Source organism: Leptonychotes weddellii, chromosome 9 (genome assembly GCF_054177405.1).
Source record: "Leptonychotes weddellii isolate Sample4059 chromosome 9, ASM5417740v2, whole genome shotgun sequence".
Lineage (NCBI taxonomy): Eukaryota > Metazoa > Chordata > Mammalia > Carnivora > Phocidae > Leptonychotes > Leptonychotes weddellii.
The window spans coordinates 35,158,350-35,177,564 of record NC_138377.1 but is presented as its reverse complement, the minus strand read 5'-3'; the positions used below and the strand labels follow the sequence as shown (position 1 = coordinate 35,177,564).

At 37.8% G+C, this 19,215-nt stretch overlaps 1 protein-coding gene across 6 annotated transcripts in view; it reads left to right on the top strand.

The window, feature by feature from the left end:
* The window catches only part of MNAT1 (MNAT1 component of CDK activating kinase), a 200,723-nt gene that overhangs the window by 176,465 nt on the left and 5,043 nt on the right, over nucleotides 1-19,215 (top strand). The window contains exon 8 of one of the 6 annotated variants that reach the window (XM_081830428.1): nucleotides 3,662-3,680. The exons of the other annotated variants lie outside the window; for them this stretch is intronic. Within the exon in view, the coding sequence (XP_081686554.1) occupies nucleotides 3,662-3,665 (4 nt within the window). The 3' untranslated portion in view covers nucleotides 3,666-3,680. Of the gene's footprint in view, nucleotides 1-3,661; nucleotides 3,681-19,215 lie in introns of those variants that run through there. 6 annotated transcript variants of the gene reach the window in all.

Genomic DNA, 19,215 nt, shown 5'->3' with positions numbered 1-19,215 from the left:
GAGATTTAGGGTATATTTTGATCTGTTAGAAGAAAGTGTATCTCAAAATTTTAAAGAGAGAACAACATATATATATGTACCAAAAATAAGCGTAACTCCTATGAAGGGATAGAATATGACTCTAAAAATGAAAAATAAAAAATATTTTTTAAAAAAAGGATTGATAAGATGTTTGAAAAAGGGAAAAAGAAAAATTAAAAAAAAAAAAAGACAGTTAAAAAAAATTAACTTTGAAAGACTAAAGAATCATGGTAAAAAAGCCATGAATTCTATGTGCAGTATTCCCCTAGTGCTGGCGTTCTGCCGTTCTCATTGATCCCTAAACTTGGTCTTGGTTGGCTGTCTTGCTGATCTTCTGGGGGAGGGGCCTGTTGCTGTGGTTCCCAAATGTCTTTGCTGGAGGCGGAATTGCCCTGCCCTTGGCAGTCCGGGCTAAGTAATATGTTCGGGTTTGCTCTTGGGAGCTTTTGTTCCCTGCAAGCTTTCTGTACAGCTTTGGAGGATGAGAGTGAAAATGGCGTCCTCCCAGTCTGTGCCCCAGAGGAGCCGAGAACTTGGGGCCCCACTCCTCAGTGAAGCCCAGAGAAAAGCAGTCAATCACTCCCGTCTCCCTGGTCTCCGGCTGCACTCCGTGCTCACCAGGCCTGTGGCGGAGTGTTTCTATCTCTGGCACATGACCCCGAGTGGAGTCTCCAAACCCAGCAGATCCCTGCAGTGCGCTCCCCCGCCGCTCCTCCCGGGGGAGGAAGGTGAGTCTCCCCGGATCTGCTGCTTGTTGGGTCCCTGCTAGAAGAGCAGTGGCCCGACTGTGCCCCGGATCACGGTTTATGGCAACCCCGAGCTGAGAGCCCACTCTTCGGCTCTGTCTCTGCAGCCGCCTTCCCCGTTCTGATACCTGGGAGCTCTGTTGCACTCAGGCACCCCAGGTCTTTCTGTGACCCTGAGAGTCCTGAGACCACACTGTCCCAGCGAGGGATCCATCCCCCGCTTAACCACTGGAGCGACGTCCCTCAGTGGAGCAGACTTCTATAAGTTCTGATTTTGTGCTCCAGGGCTCTATCACTTGCCAGAAGTGGCCGTCGGAGGCCCCCTCCCCCGCCATCTATCCTCCCCAATATCGCCTCGGATTCACTTCTCCGCACATCCTACCTTCCAGAAAGTGGTCGCTTTTCTGTTGAGAGAGTTGTGGCTCTTCTTTTCTTCAGTCTCCTGTTGAGTTCATAGGTGTTCAGAATGGTTTGATCCCTATCCAGCTGAATTCCTGGGACCAGACGAAATCCAGGTCTCCTACACCTCCGCGATCTTGCTCCGTCCCCCAAGCCACTGAAATTTAGGTATTATTCATTACTATTGCAGAACTGAGCCTATCCTGATTGATACAATGCTTTTTTCAATAGAACTAAGTTGTAAGACACTTTATTACAGTGAATGTTACATAATATTAAATGATTTATTTATTTACAGATGTGTTTTTAATCTGCTGATAGTATCTTATTTTGTCATTTGACTTTACATGAATATTTTAAGATTTTATTTTTTTTTAATTTTTATATTTTTTAAAAAGATTATTTTTTTGAGCACACGCATACGCACACACGAGAGAGAGAGAGAGAGCGCAAGAGGGGGCAGAGGGAGAGGGGGAATGAGAAGCAGGCTCCTCACTGAGCAGGGAGCCTGATGCAGGCTTGATCCCAGCACCCTGGGATCATGACCTGAACCGAAGGCAGACACTTAACCAACTGAGCCACCCAGGCACCCTATTTTAAGATTTTATTTATTTATTATTTATTTATTTATTTATTATTTTTATTTTTTTTCTATTTTAAGATTTTAAAGTGATTTCACACGCAGTGCAGAGCCTGAACTCACAAACCCGAGGTAAAGCGTTGCATGCTCTACTGACTGAGCCAGTCAGGCGCCCCTTTTTGACTTAGCATAAATTTATATTAATTGAAGAGAACGCTGTGTGTTTGCAAATCAATATGTGTGATTCTTCTGATGAATTTTGAACATATAATTCACCTTTCGAGTTTAAGTGCTATAAATCTATGAGCCACTTTATAAATTGCTACTGAAAATAATTGAAAATTAACTGAGTAGGGCGCCTGGGTGGCTCAGTTGGTTAAGTGACTGCCTTCGGCTCAGGTCATGATCCTGGAGTCCCGGGATCGAGTCCCGCATCGGGCTCCCTGCTCAGCGGGGAGTCTGTTTCTCCCTCTGAACTTCCCCTCTCTCGTGCTCTCTCTTTCTCATTCTCTCTCTCAAATAAATAAATAAAATCTTTAAAAAAAAAAAGAAAATTAACTGAGTAAATGTGCCTTCATTAATACTAACACTGTGATATAATTTCAGAGCACTTCACAATTTCAAAGCACATCATCTCATTTGATTCATAACTGCAATCCTGGGAGATAATCAGGGCAAGTTTAATTACCGTCACATCCATTTTACAGGTGGTGAAGCTGCTGCAAAGCCATTTGCTTTAGGCCATATGGCCTACAGGCAGCAGAATTAGGATGTCACCTTCTGGCTGATCTTTCATCTATTTGTTTTTGTTTTTCCTATCCTCTCATTAGGATCACTTATATGTCCGGCCTGTGGGTTGTCGGGGGCGGGGAGAAAGGAAAGGAGTTTTCATTTACTTTATTTTTTTACTCCTAAATATTTCTGTCAGAGACCTAAAATTATCCAAAGCAGATAAATGCATTATATTCACAGTTTTTGTGTTTCTAGGAACTGTCCATATCATCTAGGTTATCCAGTTTGTTGGCATATAATTGTTCATAGTTTTTAGTTAATTGCATTGTCTTTTTTTGTCCGTTTGGCTAAAGGTTTGTCAGTGTTGCTGTTTTTCAAAGTACTGTTTGTTTTTATTGATTCTCTTTTTGATGTTCTCTCTTTTATTTATGTTCACTGTAGTCTCTGGTTGATTGGGGGGCTGGTGGAGATGGGGGGTTGGTGAAAGAATTCACCAAGGCAGACCAAACGAGAGATAAGTTTATTGACTACCTTGCAAGGGACCAACAGGCAGGACAGCAAGGGAGAGACTTTGTGAGGAGGTGGTAGTGAGGGGCCACAGTTAATAGTGCGGAGTGAGGGTGTATAGGGATGGATGGAATCGTACCTTTTTTTGGTAATCTTAGGAACTGTGCCTGGTTGTAATGGGTCAGTTAGGGCCTACGGCTATTTCGGATTGGGTTGCTTAATGAACCTGTTTGCATTTAGTTCCGTGGTGGTCACCGTGGGCCCTTTTTTGCCTTGCTGAAGTTTCCATTGCTCAAGCCTGTTGTCTAAAAGCAGCCTCTACATTCCCTGTATCACATAAGTTTTGTGTGTTGTATTTTCATTTTCATTCATCACTAAGTATTTTCTAATTTCCCTTTGGATATCTTCTTTGACCCATTGCTTAAGTTTATATTGTTTAATTTCCACTTTCCTTCTTTTATTGATTTCTAGCTTCATTCCATTGTGGTCAGGATGTTTTGTATGATTTCAGTCTTTGTAAAATTTACTGAGACTAATATATGCTATGGCCTAGCATATGCACTCTCCTTGAGAGTGTTCCATGTGCATTAAAAAAATATGTATAGTCTCTCCTTAACTTTTCCTCCCAGGCTTTAGGTGGTCTATTGTATGTCTCAACTGTAATTTTTTCCCTCAGGTAGAGATGAGTGCCTTGTCTTAGTCCTTCAGGAGCCCTCAGGATAGAGCAGACAAACACAGTAATTTGCTTATAATGTCTGCTCTGCTTCCTCTGGACCCAGGAACCATGGCTCCACACAGGGAAGGTAGGCTGCTGAGCTGGGGAGGGTATGGGGCCCGGCAAGTAAACAGGTCACAAAGCTTTCCAACTGTTTTTAAGTTGCCTTTTTCTTGATTCAGCATTCCCTTGGTTGCTGTAAACCTTTAGCTATTTTCCAGAGTTCTGACAAAGTTGGATCTGTGTTTCTGTGGAGGGATGGAAGCTTGGAACTGCCTTCTCCACCATTTTCCTCATGTTCTGGCTTCTGATTCACTTTTACAATTCATTTATATGTCTTTGACTATCATTATTAATCACTTTCTAGATAGCCTTAATCATGTTTCTGTTACCTCCTCTGGGTAGGGCAGTATCTGTTATCTTAGGCAAATTGAAACTTCTCTGAACCTTAACTTGCTTTTTATGAATTGAGGATACTCTCCTTTCCTCCCCTCTTTCCTCCCTTATTGGGTTCTTATGAAGAGCAAAGAAGAAATTGAACATGAAAGTATCTTTGTAAAGTTAATCTAAATTGTATAATCTGTTGATGTGGAACTATATCAATGGCTTATTTTCTTTTGTCATTGAAATATGAATCATCAAAAACCATCAAGTAGAAATAAGTTAAACTGGGAACTCTGTGAATCTGTTCTCTGTTCAACATATTTTGTCAGCAAATTATGGTTACTGCAGAACATGCATATTTTTTGGATCACTGCAGACTAAAATGCTGCCCTTGAGCAGAGATAGAACAGGAAGCAAACAAAGGGAAAACTCACATCACTAAATTTCTTTCAGTCTTCTGTAATCAAATCTGAGTTTAAACATTGCCAGTTATCTGGAGTATTAAAGCATAAATTGATTAAAATGCTGGGTGGTTTTCTGCATCTTAGACATCATTCTTAATCTTCTGTTGTCTTTATACTTGTATAAATTTCCATTTTCTTGACACAAGACCCAAAGACACTCTGTCAATCACTTGAAAGTATTATCCTCTTAGAGGAAAACACAATAGGATGGAGGAGATGGACTGTAGACATATTTGAACTGTCTGATTATAGTGTTATTGCTGCTTTTTGTTATTTAAAAGACTCCTTATATGCAAATTAAGAAAATGATGTACCTTTTAGAAAAAAGATGTCCTTACATTACTTTTCTACTTAGCGTACTGTTTCTTAAAATGCAGCAGTGTTAAAGATCTGTATTACATAATTATAATAGTACTTTAATGTTTGACACTTCATGGTCTTGATTGTTTTATATAATGTTCTTTTATGTAGAAATACAGAACTCTTCCATAGACATATTTTACTGTATTCAGTCCCTGAATATTTCTAATGTATGTTAAGTAATTTGCCCATCTCTTAAAGAATTCCCCTCATGCATTCATGTATTACAGCTAATTAAATGTTTGAGTTTTATATATATCCACTGTAATGCATTGACCGATATTTCAGTAGACTCTCATATATATATATGGGAGTCCATTATATTGATTTGAGCATATTGTGCTATTTTAAAAATACTAAATGTGAATGCTAAAGCTAAACTAAAGTTTCTTGTTTAGGTAGAATCTGAAGTGTTTGCCCAAATTAGCCAACATGTAACCATTTTTTAAGTTCACAGGATATATTCATTTATACCAGCATAAAAGCTGATTTCTTCCTGGTTCCTTAAGAATTACAAAATTTCATAAGAATTACAAAGCTACAAATTGTCCAAGTTCTGGTAAGCCAGGCACTTCAGTTTTGGTTTCTAGATCTAATAATTTTCTGTGAGAAATTATCTCTGGTTTTCTGGCTAGTACTGAGAACCATTTTATTGTCTTACTATTCATAGAAAAATAAATAAGTAAGACTCCCGAATATTCACGTAATATGTAGCTATTAAAGAGTATTAAGTCTTTGTTGACTGTGAGGGAATAAATGTTTAGAAAATTCTTACTGTAAATATGATTATAACAGTTTCCCAAAGCCAATAAAATAAGTATTTGGTCAGCTAATGAAAAATTCAGTCTGTAATTAAGCAGCTAATGTGAAGACATGAATCAGAGTTTCAAAGCTACTAAGTACCACTTACTATCATCATGTAGGCTCAAGTGCTTTGACTCATCAAGTCTCAGCAGTGTACTTTTCTTTTTCAAGGTAAACTTCATTAGGAGTAAGGATATTTCCAAAACTATGGCCTCCTACTGTGTTCAGAAACATTTTTTTGAAACACAGATAGCACTTTCATTTTTAAAAATCCATCTTTTGAGTCTATAATGTGTTACAGAAAACTTACTATGTAAGATAGTAGTCAGGTACTTTGACCTCTGTTTAGAGCTCTTTGCCAAGAAAAAGATAGTGGATCTTTATATGAAGGAATTCTATCAATACATATATTCCTTATTTTTATTTGGAATACATTTGAATACGAAATGGATTTCTTCTAAGGAACACTTTACAATATGAGCCCAGACCCAAGGTTAAATGAATCTTTGGTCATTCTTCTCTGTAACCATAAGACAAGAATGGCATAGGCCATTGAGGCACTTTCTAATATTCCTTTATAAGCATGTACATTATCCTTAATAAGTCAAGATCACATGAGTATTTTTAGTGTTTTAATTATATTGTGACAGTATATGACATTTAATACACAGAGTAATTGGAAATTTAAAATATATATATAAATTGTTAAATTTGTTCTGAGTACAGCTGAAGAAAATTATACAACTGAGCTGAGCAGATTGGAGCCACTCAGCAGTCATTTTTACATATCCGTTGCTGGCTTCTCTCTTTTCTCCCAGTGCCTTTCCCAGATCACCACTCTTTCAAATCTCACTCCCACTTGCCCTCTTTCACATTTAGCAGCTAATCTTTCAACCTAGTACACAGAGAAAATCTCTCTCTCAAAAGCCACACCCTAACTATAAGCTTATCTTGTTTGCAGCCACTGTTAACTCCTGTCCCTCCTTAGAGGCAAGGGGGCCTATCCTGCATCTGAGGCTAATCCGGCTGTCTATGTTATGTGGCTACTTTGCCCTTCAACTCTGGGATATCACACCATCAAGTTGGTCTCCATCGCTCTTTCAGATCTTCTCTTCTGCACTGAAACTTTAATTTACCACGTGAACATATTCAAATTTCTGTCTTGAAACATATTCATCGCTTTGTCAGTCCTGAATCTTCCCCTAACTACTGCCCTTTGTACCATATTCAACAACAAACTATTGGAAGAAGTTTTATGCTTGCTATCTCTATCTCCACTTCCTTATTTCTGGTTAATTCCCTAAACTTAAACAACTTGACTTTTATTTAGAATCTAATTTTGCTCATTCACCATTGACTTCCCAATTACAAAATTTGGTGGGGTTCTTGCATTCTTTATCTTATTTTACCTGTAATATTTCTCAAACTGTGTCTTTCCTTTGCTTTGTGACATGACTGGCTTTTGGTTTTCTTTCATCCTCTTTGAATTCTTTTAAATCTTTTTTGGCTAACTCTTCTTCTTTCTTAATAAAGTTGTTATTGTGCAAGGTTCTTCATTGATCTTTTAATCTCATTCAGTATTGAGTACCTACTGTGTGCTAGACTCTGTTGCAGGCACTTCTTTCACATTGTTCCTGATAATTTATAACAACTCGTAACTTTCCAGAGTCTACTGCTAAGGGGTAGTCATGATTTAATACCAAATCTGTTTGATTCTAAAGCTATATTATAATAGTTTTCAAACTTTTTTTAATTTTTATTTATTTATTTATTTTAAAGATTTTATTTATTTATTTGACAGAGAGAGACACAGTGAGAGAGGGAACACAAGCAGGGGGAGTGGAAGAGGGAGAAGCAGGCTTCCCGCAGAGCAGGGAGCCCAATGTGGGGCTTGATCCCAGGACCCTGGGATCATGACCTGAGCCGAAGGCAGACGCTTAACCAACTGAGCCACCCAGGGGCCCTCAAACTTTTTTTTAAATTAACATATAATATGTTATTTGTTTCAGGGGTACATATCTGTGATTCATCAGTCTTACAGAACACCCAGTGCTCACCACAACACATACCCTCCCCAGTGTCCATCACCCAGCCACCCCATTCCCCCTCCCCTCCAGCAGCCCTCAGTTTTCAAACTTTTTAAAGAAACAGAATAGTTTTTAAAAAATCTTACTTAGGACCTCAAAATATAAAATAGATGAAAGCAGAACTACTCTGTTACAGTGGAGGTGACAGATCTAGCTTGGCTCTCCTCCCCATTCTGCCCTCGATGACGCCCTGAAGGCACTTACTCAGAACCCAAGGACTCTGGGAAGTTCTCTTAAAAAAGTACAGTGATTTATATTAAATTCCAAGCCTGTACTAATTTTCCTTGTTTTAAACTCAGATTTCCAACTCGACCCTGGACATATCTTTCTACTTGTGTGTCTGACAAGTACCTTTTTTTTTTTTATATCTCCAGTGGAACTTAGCTTCTTTGTGAAACGTCTTCTAACTGTTGTATATCCTGCTGTGGTGAAACTTCCTAGCCCAGCCCAACTTGGGAGTTGTTAAAGATACCCTCTTGCTTCAGTCTCACATATATTTAGACAATTAAGGTCCTTAGGGTCATAGCCCCTAGAGGTGCTCATAGTCATTTACTGTGCTTCCTTTTCACCCTCTCTTCTAATCTGTCTTTCCATATGAAGATTTCTTTTTTTTTTTAAAGATTTTATTTGTCAGAGAGAGAGAGAGCAGGCACAAACAGGGGGAATGGCAGGCAGAGGGAGAAGCAGGCTCCCTGCTGAGCAAGGATTCCCCCCAGGATCCTGACCTGAGCTGAAGGCAGACGCTTAACTGACTGAGCCACCCAGGCATCTCTTGTAAGAAGATTTCTAAAATTCAGGTCAGTTTGCATTACTCACCTACTAACATTTTCATGGGTGCCCGTTATCTATTTTAAGAAATATTCAAGACATGTAAAGTCCCTTCAGATTTGACACTCAGAATATACCATGTTCTCTCAGGCCTCTAGGCATCGTATACCCTTCCCCTTTCTAGAATACCCTCATTGCCGCTTGATCTACATGGCAAATTATCATTCTCCCTTCATATATTAACTTATATCTTCTGCAAACACTCCTTTCTTGAGACTTCTGGTTTGTTTACATTTAAAAATTGCTTATTTTCATGTCTTTCTTCACACTAGACTTTGAGCTTCTTAGGAACAAAGACTTTTCTCATTTAACACCTAGCATAATACTAACACATTGTAAGTTTTCAAGATTTATTCATATTCATTGAATAAGTGAATTCTTTCCAAGAAGATAAAAATGTTTAACCATGATCTAGTATCAGCTGCTTTATCTGTTAATGAGGCAGTGGGATAAGATGGTTTTAAATGTTCTCTTCCAGTTTTAGGATTCTGCATTATTTCCCTTACTGTACTATCTGTACTGTCTTTACTCACTATTCTCATTTTTTTATAAAACATTTAAAATTTATTTTCAGGAACCACATGTAGGATTGATTAATCTTAAGTCCATCTTAAAATGATGGGATTTTATCCCCTTGGTATTTATATAATTTCAGTTAAAATTTTTCGTATCTTTAGTTCCATAATACCTTAGTTTTTGCAAATGGAGGCTTAGGGACAAAATATATCAGGAATAATCTTAGTTTGGATTTTGCTTCTTTTTTACTTTTTGTTGACACATACCCAAAGTATAATCTAGGGATGAGAAAACTGTGCCTTATTTTATTAACTTTGGAATGACAGGTGGAAATACATTTTTTTCCCCCAAACGGTAGAATTCAAGGAAACAGTAGGGTTCTTTTCTTTATTTTAACCTTTTAAGGTGATAAAATAAGAAATCCAGGTTTACTGTAACAATTTTTATAATATTGAAGCAGGTTCTATACACTTAAACTGTTAAAACTTCTGATTTTCAAAATAAGTCATATGTAACTGATTAGGATGTGTTTTTACTTAAAATATTATACCAGCATGTGCAGAGTTATTAACACATTGCCAAAAAATGTAGTCTGGAAGCAAAACAGAAAACTGAAAATAATGCTATAATTTTTTAAGTAAGAGGAAAGTATTTTCTATACACATGAAGGTTTTGGGCCAAATGGTATTTAACCAACTAACTGACTAGTCTTTTAAAGCATTCTATTCTAGAAAAGCTTCATTTTTGGTAAAACTGATTGCATTAGCATATTACTTACGATAATGGGCATGAATTATTTTTTTCCCAAAGCGATGCTGTGATTTAGCTTTTGGAAGAAAGTGCAGGTTTTCTGTGGGCTTAAGTATTAAAAATGCTTCTTAAAAACTTCAAATTGTTATGCATTAAACCAGGATTCATGGAGCTTTTTTAGATTTTACTACTCATAGTCACTTGTCCCTTGAGTAGATATTTTATGAACCTGTTTTTACTTGCTAGAAAGTAGAATTTTCCATAATTAAGAGAAAACGTCAGTTGTTTTTATCCACTTGACTTTGTCTTTGCTTGTTATTGTTTGCTTTAGAGATTTATCTAAGTTATTGACATGATTCAGATTCCAGTGTATGAAATAGAGCTTTTGAGAAGGTGCTTTGAATGGAAAAATAAATATATTACAAAAGATCTTGCTTTGGGTGTGTTTAGTTCTGTTTGATTTTCTTGTTTTTCTTTGCATTCATAGCTATATTCCATCATGTTATGTATCTTTAAGTATAAAATTGGTTAACATACAGATGTTAGGTTATGAGACAGAGGATGTTAATCTCAAACAATTTTCAGATATACCTATTTAAGAAAATGCTCATATATATGTTTTAAATAAAGTCACTTTACACTATACATTGTATCCCATCTCTCTGTTATTATTATAGGCATCTTCTGATTTCCAGGAAACCTCATCTTCCTTAGGGACTGATGTGCAGTCTGTCTTCCATTCAATCCTATGCTGTCTTTCCTCCACATCTTCATAATTTGTGGTGATAACTCTTTTTGTATCCTCTGTATTTTAGTTTGCCCTCTGTTATCATGGCCATTCTTTAGGTCTGTATCTTAACTAACCAGAATTTTTATTTAATTAAAAAAATTATATACTCTCTGCTTACAAGTTAGGATGATTTTTAAAAAAGTAATGGCTGTTTAGTGAGTAGGTATTTATCTTGCTATCAAGAAACTTACCTGACAGGGAACTTGTAACTATAAATTGCCACAGTACTTACTTAAAGCTAAGATGCAGTGCGGATTAGGAGGAGCAAAGAAGTAATTCCACCTGGGCAATCCGGAGGAGGTAGAATCTAAGGAAACTGTTAACTATTTCAAACATAGAGACGTACAGAGAGTAATATTATTATTTATGTAATATATATTAAATATGATGTCGCCCAGACTTAACAGCTGTTACTTTCAAATTCTAAAGGTTAAATCTCGCCCTTGTTTTGAACAAAACAAAGGCCTTGGAATGCCTCACCTGAGACCTCCCCTTCTGCCTTCCCGCTTGGTAGCAGTTTGTGGTGGTAGTAGCGGGGTAGTGCTGGTGTGTTTGTCTCGTCGTCTTTGTTCCTTACGTCCTGCTCTTCTCCTTGGGATTCAGTGTCCTTGTTGAAATTTCCCTGTTTCTTCTTTTGAGCTCTAAATTCTTCATGTTTTCCTCACATAGTCTTCCACTCACTAATTTTTTTCTCCATCTGTCTATAACCAACTGCTTCACCTGTCCATTGAGACTTTTATTCTAACAATTGCTGTTTGATTTTTGTTTTTTAAGAAAATGCTTGTTCTTTCCATGTTGTTGATTTCTTGTCTTATGGCATTTATTTCTTTACTCATCTCTTCTAACATGAAATAAGTTTCTTTCAGTTTCTCTTATCTGGGTGTGGTTGTGCCGCCATCGATTGTGTCTTCTGACTCTTAATAAATGAGGCTTAGTTCCTTTTTTTTTTTTTTTTTTAAACAACTGTGTATCTCTTTTTAGTGGGTGTTGTATTCCCATGAGCCTTGGATTGAGATTATTTGCTTTGGCCAAACTGCTGTTGGCTTCACTGGATCGTGACATATTATTATTCTTAATTTCTTGGGAATGGAACAGACTCGGGTATTGTGATTTTTTATGTTTGATTCTTTTCTGTCCATGCCCCTCGACTTTGTTGTGACTATCCCAGGCCAGTGAGCAGAATATTCCTACAAGTTGTTTTATAGATGGGACAGCATTTTGTAGATCCAGGTTATATGCAGTGAGCCAAGCCCAGTTCTAGCTTCCTACATCTGACAGGATTGAGGCCTGTCTCCTGTCACTGTATGGGTATTGAATCACTGGTACCCAGCATCTTCCTGAACTTCAAGCTCTGCTTATGCTCTGATTTTGAGTTCCTGTATAATTTCTGGCACCTGGAGTTTCTTTTCTTGCTTTTAAGCTTAGTTTGTTTTATTATTTTTGTTTTGTTATTCCACATATAACACATCTGTGTGGCATAGTTAAGCTTTTAATGTCTTTGTTCAGAATTGAGGGGTTGACATTTGAACCATGGCTTTGAGAGGCAGGCAATGGTGAGGGCATTCCAAGATAATGAAATAGCTTGAGCAAAGGTATGAAGTACGTAGTTATGAGGTTTTCATAGAGAATAACTGAAAACCTCATGGTTGGTTTTGGCTTACATTCAGGGTACATGGAGACGATTAATGGGAAATACGTTTAGGAAGGTGGGTTGGAATCAAGTACAGTAGGCCTTGAATGGTAGGCTAAGGAACTTAGACTTTATTCTGCATAACAACAGGGAGCCAATGAATGTTAATTTGTATGAGAGAGATGCAGAGCTTTGCCCTAGGAAGACTAGTTTGATAGCCATGAATAGATTGGAATGGAGAGAACATCCTGGAAATAGGGAGACCAGTTAAGAGAGTATTTACCTCTTCCATGTAAAAAAGAGCTAAAATTAGGTAGCAGCCATGAAGATGATGTGAGAAGTAAATAGATGTTTGTAGAGAGATACCGTGATGCAGATTTCTCATTTCTATGCAGGGAGAAGAGGATTCCAAGATGACCCTAGGAGTATGTTGAAACTATTAAGAGAAATTAAGAAACACAGACAGAGGGCTAGGTTTGTGAAGGAAGATGAGTTCAGTTATGAAAATATTAAATTTATAGTGCCAGTGGGACAGCCAAGTATGAAAGGCCACCCAAGCAAATAAAAATGCTAGGCTGTAACTAACAAAGAAGGCCAAAAGACCAAAAGATAAGATTTGCAGGTTTAGTAGAACAGAGGTAATAAATGAAGCTATACATTTCAGAGATAGTCAAGAAGATGAGAAAAGCCAAGAAGAAAACTAGTAATTAGGAAGCAAGTGGATAAAGAGAAATTTGAGGAATCCTGTGTGAAAGTGGTAGGAGTGTGACCCAAATTATAGGTTTATATGTTACAGAAGTCATAGGCTAAGGCCATTTTACAGCTGGAAGCTGTCTCCAGATTTAGAGAGGTAGAGGAAGATGTTGAGGAGGATGAGGACAGAGCAATGGTCACTTAATGGTGATTAGAGTCAAAATACAGGATGTGAGAGTGGAAATAATGTAGCAGTTTCACTTTTGAAATAAAACTAGGGTGTGGATAGTATTTGTGAAATACAGATCTGTACAAATATGTTTATGTATATATAAAGGTATTATGTATATGTATGTATGTAAATTTTTCCCATTTGCCTTTTAATATGAAGGTATTAGCATCCTTGGGTTATTATTCTATTACTCTGGGATAAAAGATTAACAAGCAGGACTACTCCTTACCTTTTGTTTAATTTAAAAAATAAAAAACCTCCACTTAAATCTTTATACTTAGGGTACAGCGAAAGGGGGAAGAGAGAAGGCAACACTGTTATTGTTGAAATAGATGTGGGAATGGACAGTAAGGTCACAGAGTTGGCAAAGGAGAGGTACATACTAATTAGCAGAAGGTAAAACACTTAGAAAATTTGGGCTGTGAAAGGCCTATTCCTTGTGAGAGTATACTTTGTATTAAGAGTATCAAAGAAAATTTAAGTAGGGTGGTCAGGGATATATACTTTATTGAATATCTGTTCTTCACCAGATGTATTAGATACATTTTCTTAATCTTCCGAAAATTACTATGAGGTTTTATTTTCTCCCTTTTGCAGATGAGGAAATGAGGATCGAAAAATTAAAGCACTTTCCAAATCATAATGTTAGGAATTGTCCAAGGAGAGATTCAAACCCAAATGTATCTGTTTCCAAAATCTTTGTCCTTTCTACTAAACCATGATGTCCTTATGTATTTATGTTGGGTACAGGGAAGAAAACGGAATGGTAGAGGGGAGAAGACTGAGGTTGTTTATATTTTGAGAGTTAGCACTCAGCAAAAAAACACCACCAATGGGGAGAGTTCTTCTGCAAACTTGGGAGGGTGTTTAACTACCATTGGACAGGGAGAGGAATTGGATTTGGTTTATACATCTAGGCTGTTACCTTAATATTAGCCACAGAAAGCACATTATGTTTCATTCTGGTAAAGAAATAGACATCTGAAGCATTATCATGGGGGAAAATTCCTGATTATCAGGGCTTTGGCTGAGGTCTCTTTGACCACTTAACTGATTTCATCTGCCACTTTATTTTTGCTGCTTTAGTAGATCAGCTTTTTAACCACTCATCAGTACTTAGGTTTGCTATTTAGATGTATATTCCTCAAAGGTTTCTTTGCAAATAAATCTGATTTTACTAACTTCTCCCATCTTAAATTAATATATTGACCTTGCTTGTAAACCAGTACAGAGAACAGTATGAATGTTACATGTTGCAGGTTTTTCTTCTTTTTCTTTTTTTTAAAGATTTTATTTATTGATTTGACACAGAGAGAGAGACACAGTGAGAGAGGGAACACAAGCAGGGGGAGTGGGAGAGGGAGAAGCAGGCTTCCCGCTGAGCCCGATGCGGGGCTCGATCCCAGGACCCTGGGATCATGACCTGAGCCGAAGCAGACACTTAACGACTGAGCCACCCAGGTGCCCCCCCTTTTTTTTTTTTTAAGAGAGAGAGCTTGTACTCATGGGGGTTGTGGGGGGGAGAGAGAGAGAATCTTAAGTAGGCTCCACGCCCGTGGTGAGGCTTGATCTCGTGACCCTCAGTTCATGACCTGAGCTGAAATCAAGAGTCTGATGCTTAACTGACTGAGCCACCCTGGGGCCCCACAACATATTGCAGTATTAAACATATTTTAAGATGAATAATTATAATTAACATGAATTATTATAAATGGAATCAAAGTAGTAATATTTTATGAAACCAAGGCCAACTAAGAATGGTTTGGTGTTTACATGCAGGTTATTTACTGGATTAATGGCAGTTAAAGCTGTGACTATGCTCTTTGCACTACTTTTTTTTTTAGTATTTCATACATAGAAAAAATATATGATATATATTTTACAAAGAGTAATAATAAAGGAATTGCTGAATTGTTTCCATTCTCACTGTTTCTCCCTCCTTTACTCCTTCAAGTCCTGTATTTTGAATTCCACTCATTAACTTAGGAGATGGAGCATAACCAATGCTGTAGAAGCCCTCTCTGTGTGTATTTTTCTTCTCTTCATTGTGGTCCCACTTCACATCAGAGATTCAGTCACCCTGAACAGGCTGATTATCATATCCTTGTTTGTGTTTTTTTTTTTATAGTTCGGTCATATCTATATATTCCATGTGTAGTTTGCATTTCTGAATTTTATGTAAATGGACCATGCTATAGATATTTTCTGTAACTTATTTTTTGTTGTTGCTTTTACTCAGCATTGTTTGTGAGAGTCAGCAGTGTGGATACATGCATAAAGCTATATGTCCTTTGTTTTCACTGCTGTACAGTATTTATTTGCCCATATTCCTGTCAATGGACATTTGGATTGTTTCTTTTGTTCTTTTGCTATAAAAAACACTACTGCTATAAATATCATGAAGAGAGCCTTTGGAGCCCCTAGATGGAGAAATCCAATGGGTTTCCCATCTCTGTCTCTGCTGTTATCATCTCTTCAAAATTTCAAGGAGTCAGGCACAAGTAGCGGGTTCTGAGTCCTTTCCAAGCAGCTTACACCTTCCTTCTACCTCCTTTGCAAGTCTACAGGAAGAGAGTGCATGAGGTATTGGTAGGGGATGGCAGCATTTGCATTTACCACACCTGAACACATACCCTTCGCTTCAAAATATCTTAGCTTCTGTATTAGTTAGGGTTGTCTAGAGAAACAGAACCAATAAGAGAGATAGATGGATGATAGATGAAAGATAGATAGATAGATAGATAGATAGATAGATAGAAAGAAAGAGAAAGAGATTTATTATTAGGTATTGGCTCATGTGATTATGGAGGCTGAGAAGGCCCATGATCTGCTGTCTGCAGGCTGGAGACCCAGGAGAGCCAGTGGTGTAGTGCAAAGGCCTGAGAGAGAATGAATAGTGTAGATGTCAGTCTGGAGCACCAAAGGGCAGGAGAAGATCGATGTTCCAGCTCAGTCAGGCAAAGTGAATTCAACCTTTCTTCACCTTCTTGTTACTCTCAGGTCCTCAATAGATTGGATAATACGCACTCACATTGGGGAGGGCCATCTGCTTTCCTCAGTTCACCAATGCTAATCTCTTCCAGAAATATCCTCACTGACACACACAGAAATGATTTACCAGAAAATCTGGGCATTCTGTGGCTCACTCAACATAATTTTATGTTTATACATAAAATTAATCACCATGGTTTCGTCATATCATTGTATGTTGTTGTTCTCTAGGTCTTTGCCTTCTTTCTCTTCTCATTCTGTCCTCTCTCCCTAAATATTAGCATCTACCTGATGGCTTCAAATACCATCTAAATACTGATAACTCCCAAACTGTTACCTTCATTCCATAATTTTCTTAGCACTTGGCCCATATATCCTGCTGCCACTCTGTATCTCTCTTCTATAATCACTTCAGACTTAAGTCCAAAATTAAACTCATGATCTTTCTGTTCTCTTCTCTCCCACCCCAATTTGTTTCTCCTCCAGTTTCCCACCGTCTCTGTGAGGGCATTTTCCCTGTTCCATATGACTAGATAGCTGGAAGTTGCCTTTGCCATTACTTTCTTCTCCCCTTCTCTTGCTCCCATATCTACTCAGTTGGGTTTTTTGGGTTTTTTTTTAGATTTATTTATTTGACAGAGAGAGAGAGTACAAGCAGGGAGAGTGACAGGGAGAGGGAGAAGCAGGCTCCCCACTGAGCAGAGAGCCCGACATGGGGCTCGATCCCAGGACCCCGAGATCATGACCTGAGCCGAAGGCAGATGCTTAACTGACTGAGCCACCCAGGTGCCTCTCCCCAGGTTTTTAAATGTCTTTTGAACAGTACTTTTCTTTATTCCCTCTGCTGCCACCCTAATCCAGGCACCATGATCTTAAGCCTGGAATAGAGAAACTATAAGGGGTCTCTCAGTAATTGACTCCTGTTCTTCTTCCATCCATTGTGTAGCCAAAGTAGCTTACATTATCAGGTTCCTAATAGGAACTTTTCAGTGGCTTCCCGTTGCCCTTTCTTTCTTTCTTTCTTTCTTTTTTAATAAAGATTTTTATTTATTGAGAGAGAGATAATGATAGAGAGAGAGCATGAGATGGGGGAGAGTCAGAGGGAGAAGCAGACTCCCCGCTGAGCAGGGAGACCGATGTGGGACCCGATCCCAGGACTCCAAGATCATGACCTGAGCCGAAGGCAGTTGCTTAAACAACTGAGCCACCCAGGCGCCCCCCCCCCCGCCCCGCCGTTGCCCTTTCAATAAAATTCATAGTTCTTAACATTTCTTTTGAATACTTTCCAACATCTCTAGCCTCATCCTGAGCCACCTTTCCTCCATATTCTCAATATGTGCTATGACTCCTTGCTGCTACATTCTTCCCTCCACTGGGTTGCTAACTAACTCTTCCTCATCCTTTGTGTCTCAGCCATCCTTTGGGACTGTAATTTCCTTAGCGAGACCTTTTCTGAACTTGTTCATGTTGGCTTCCTTTTAAACTACACTGATAGAGCCCTGACTTTCTCATTCATAATATTCGTTGCTTAACATATTTTTTCCTCTGCTGAATTACCAGGTCCTTTAGAACATGGAGGCTGCTCTCTGTTTTACTCTTAGAGTTGCTTCAATACCTGACACCCAGTAGATACTCAGTATTTTTTTTTTTTTTTAAGAAGGAATACACTGCATACATATGAATTTCTGCATTTTGCCTCTCCCACCCTTGGGGAAAAATTACCACCCTGTCTTTATAGATATGATGGAATTTCTGGCATACATGTGTTACTAACATGGAATTCACAGTAAAAAAATTACATTAGACAAGCCAGAATGAGGCACTAGAATTTTTAGGAACTTAAAATCAGAAACTAGGATATTTATTTCTATGATCTCTATTATATTTCCACCACAGAAGTGGTGGCTCTTGTCCCTCTCTGGGATATACAAAATCTATATGTGATTTGTTATTTTTATGATTCTGATATGATTTGTTATTTTTAGATTTTCATGAAACTTTGCCTTCTCTCTCAGGTTATCTTGAATAAATTCATGAGTATCATAATGTTTTAAGAATCAGTAAGTAAAAACATTATTTATAGCAGTTTTCTGCTTAATCTCATTTAAGCATATAAGAACGATACTGAAATTAGCCAAACATATTATAACTGAGATAAACTTCTGACTTTGAGGAATATATTTAAGATTTATTGCTACTGTGTATTATCTATTTTCATGGCTGTATTCAAGTTTATCTGATAGCACCCGATTCCTGAGATATTCTTGTACTTATCTGTATTATACAGATGGAGTGTATCCTTAGAGGTCTATCATTTGAGATATCCAGAACTACCAACAATATTGTTCATAGAATATGTTAAACTTAAGTATCTCTTTTATGTGTTCAATCGTTTTTCCTTTCACTATGTAGTTACATTAACTTTCAGTAACAGCTACCCTGTCCTAAAAATGCCCGCTGTGTTATTTGATAGCAATAAATTGCACACTTTATTTACTTCAGTTGTAATTCAGGAAGGCTTATCTGAGCAATCTGTATTCAGCTGCACACTTGGGCACCGCATGTGGCTTTTAATTTCCAAATCTGAGCTTTGCTGTTCAGTTGGTCTAAATGTCTGGAATAAATTGGTTACTAGATTCCCAAGTATATTAGTATAGATCTGAAAATAGCTTTAATAGTTTATTCAAGTTTTTCATTTGCTGGTTAGATAATGAAGTGAAGAGTAATACGATGACTGTGGAAGTTTGTGATATTTTGGTTTGAGTTCATGAAGCCTTGGTTGGTATTTTATAACCAAACTGCCCATAGAATTATGGACAGTAGTTCTGACTTGAAGTGCTTTCCCCATTTATGTTGGAATATATGATTATCAGTTTCCCTCTGTAGACAGTTTGTCCGTTATTCTGACATTATGATTGGTTTAGGACACCTGAGCACTAACCTCCATTTTCATAATGTTTCTGCTTTTTAGTGATAATTGAGCACC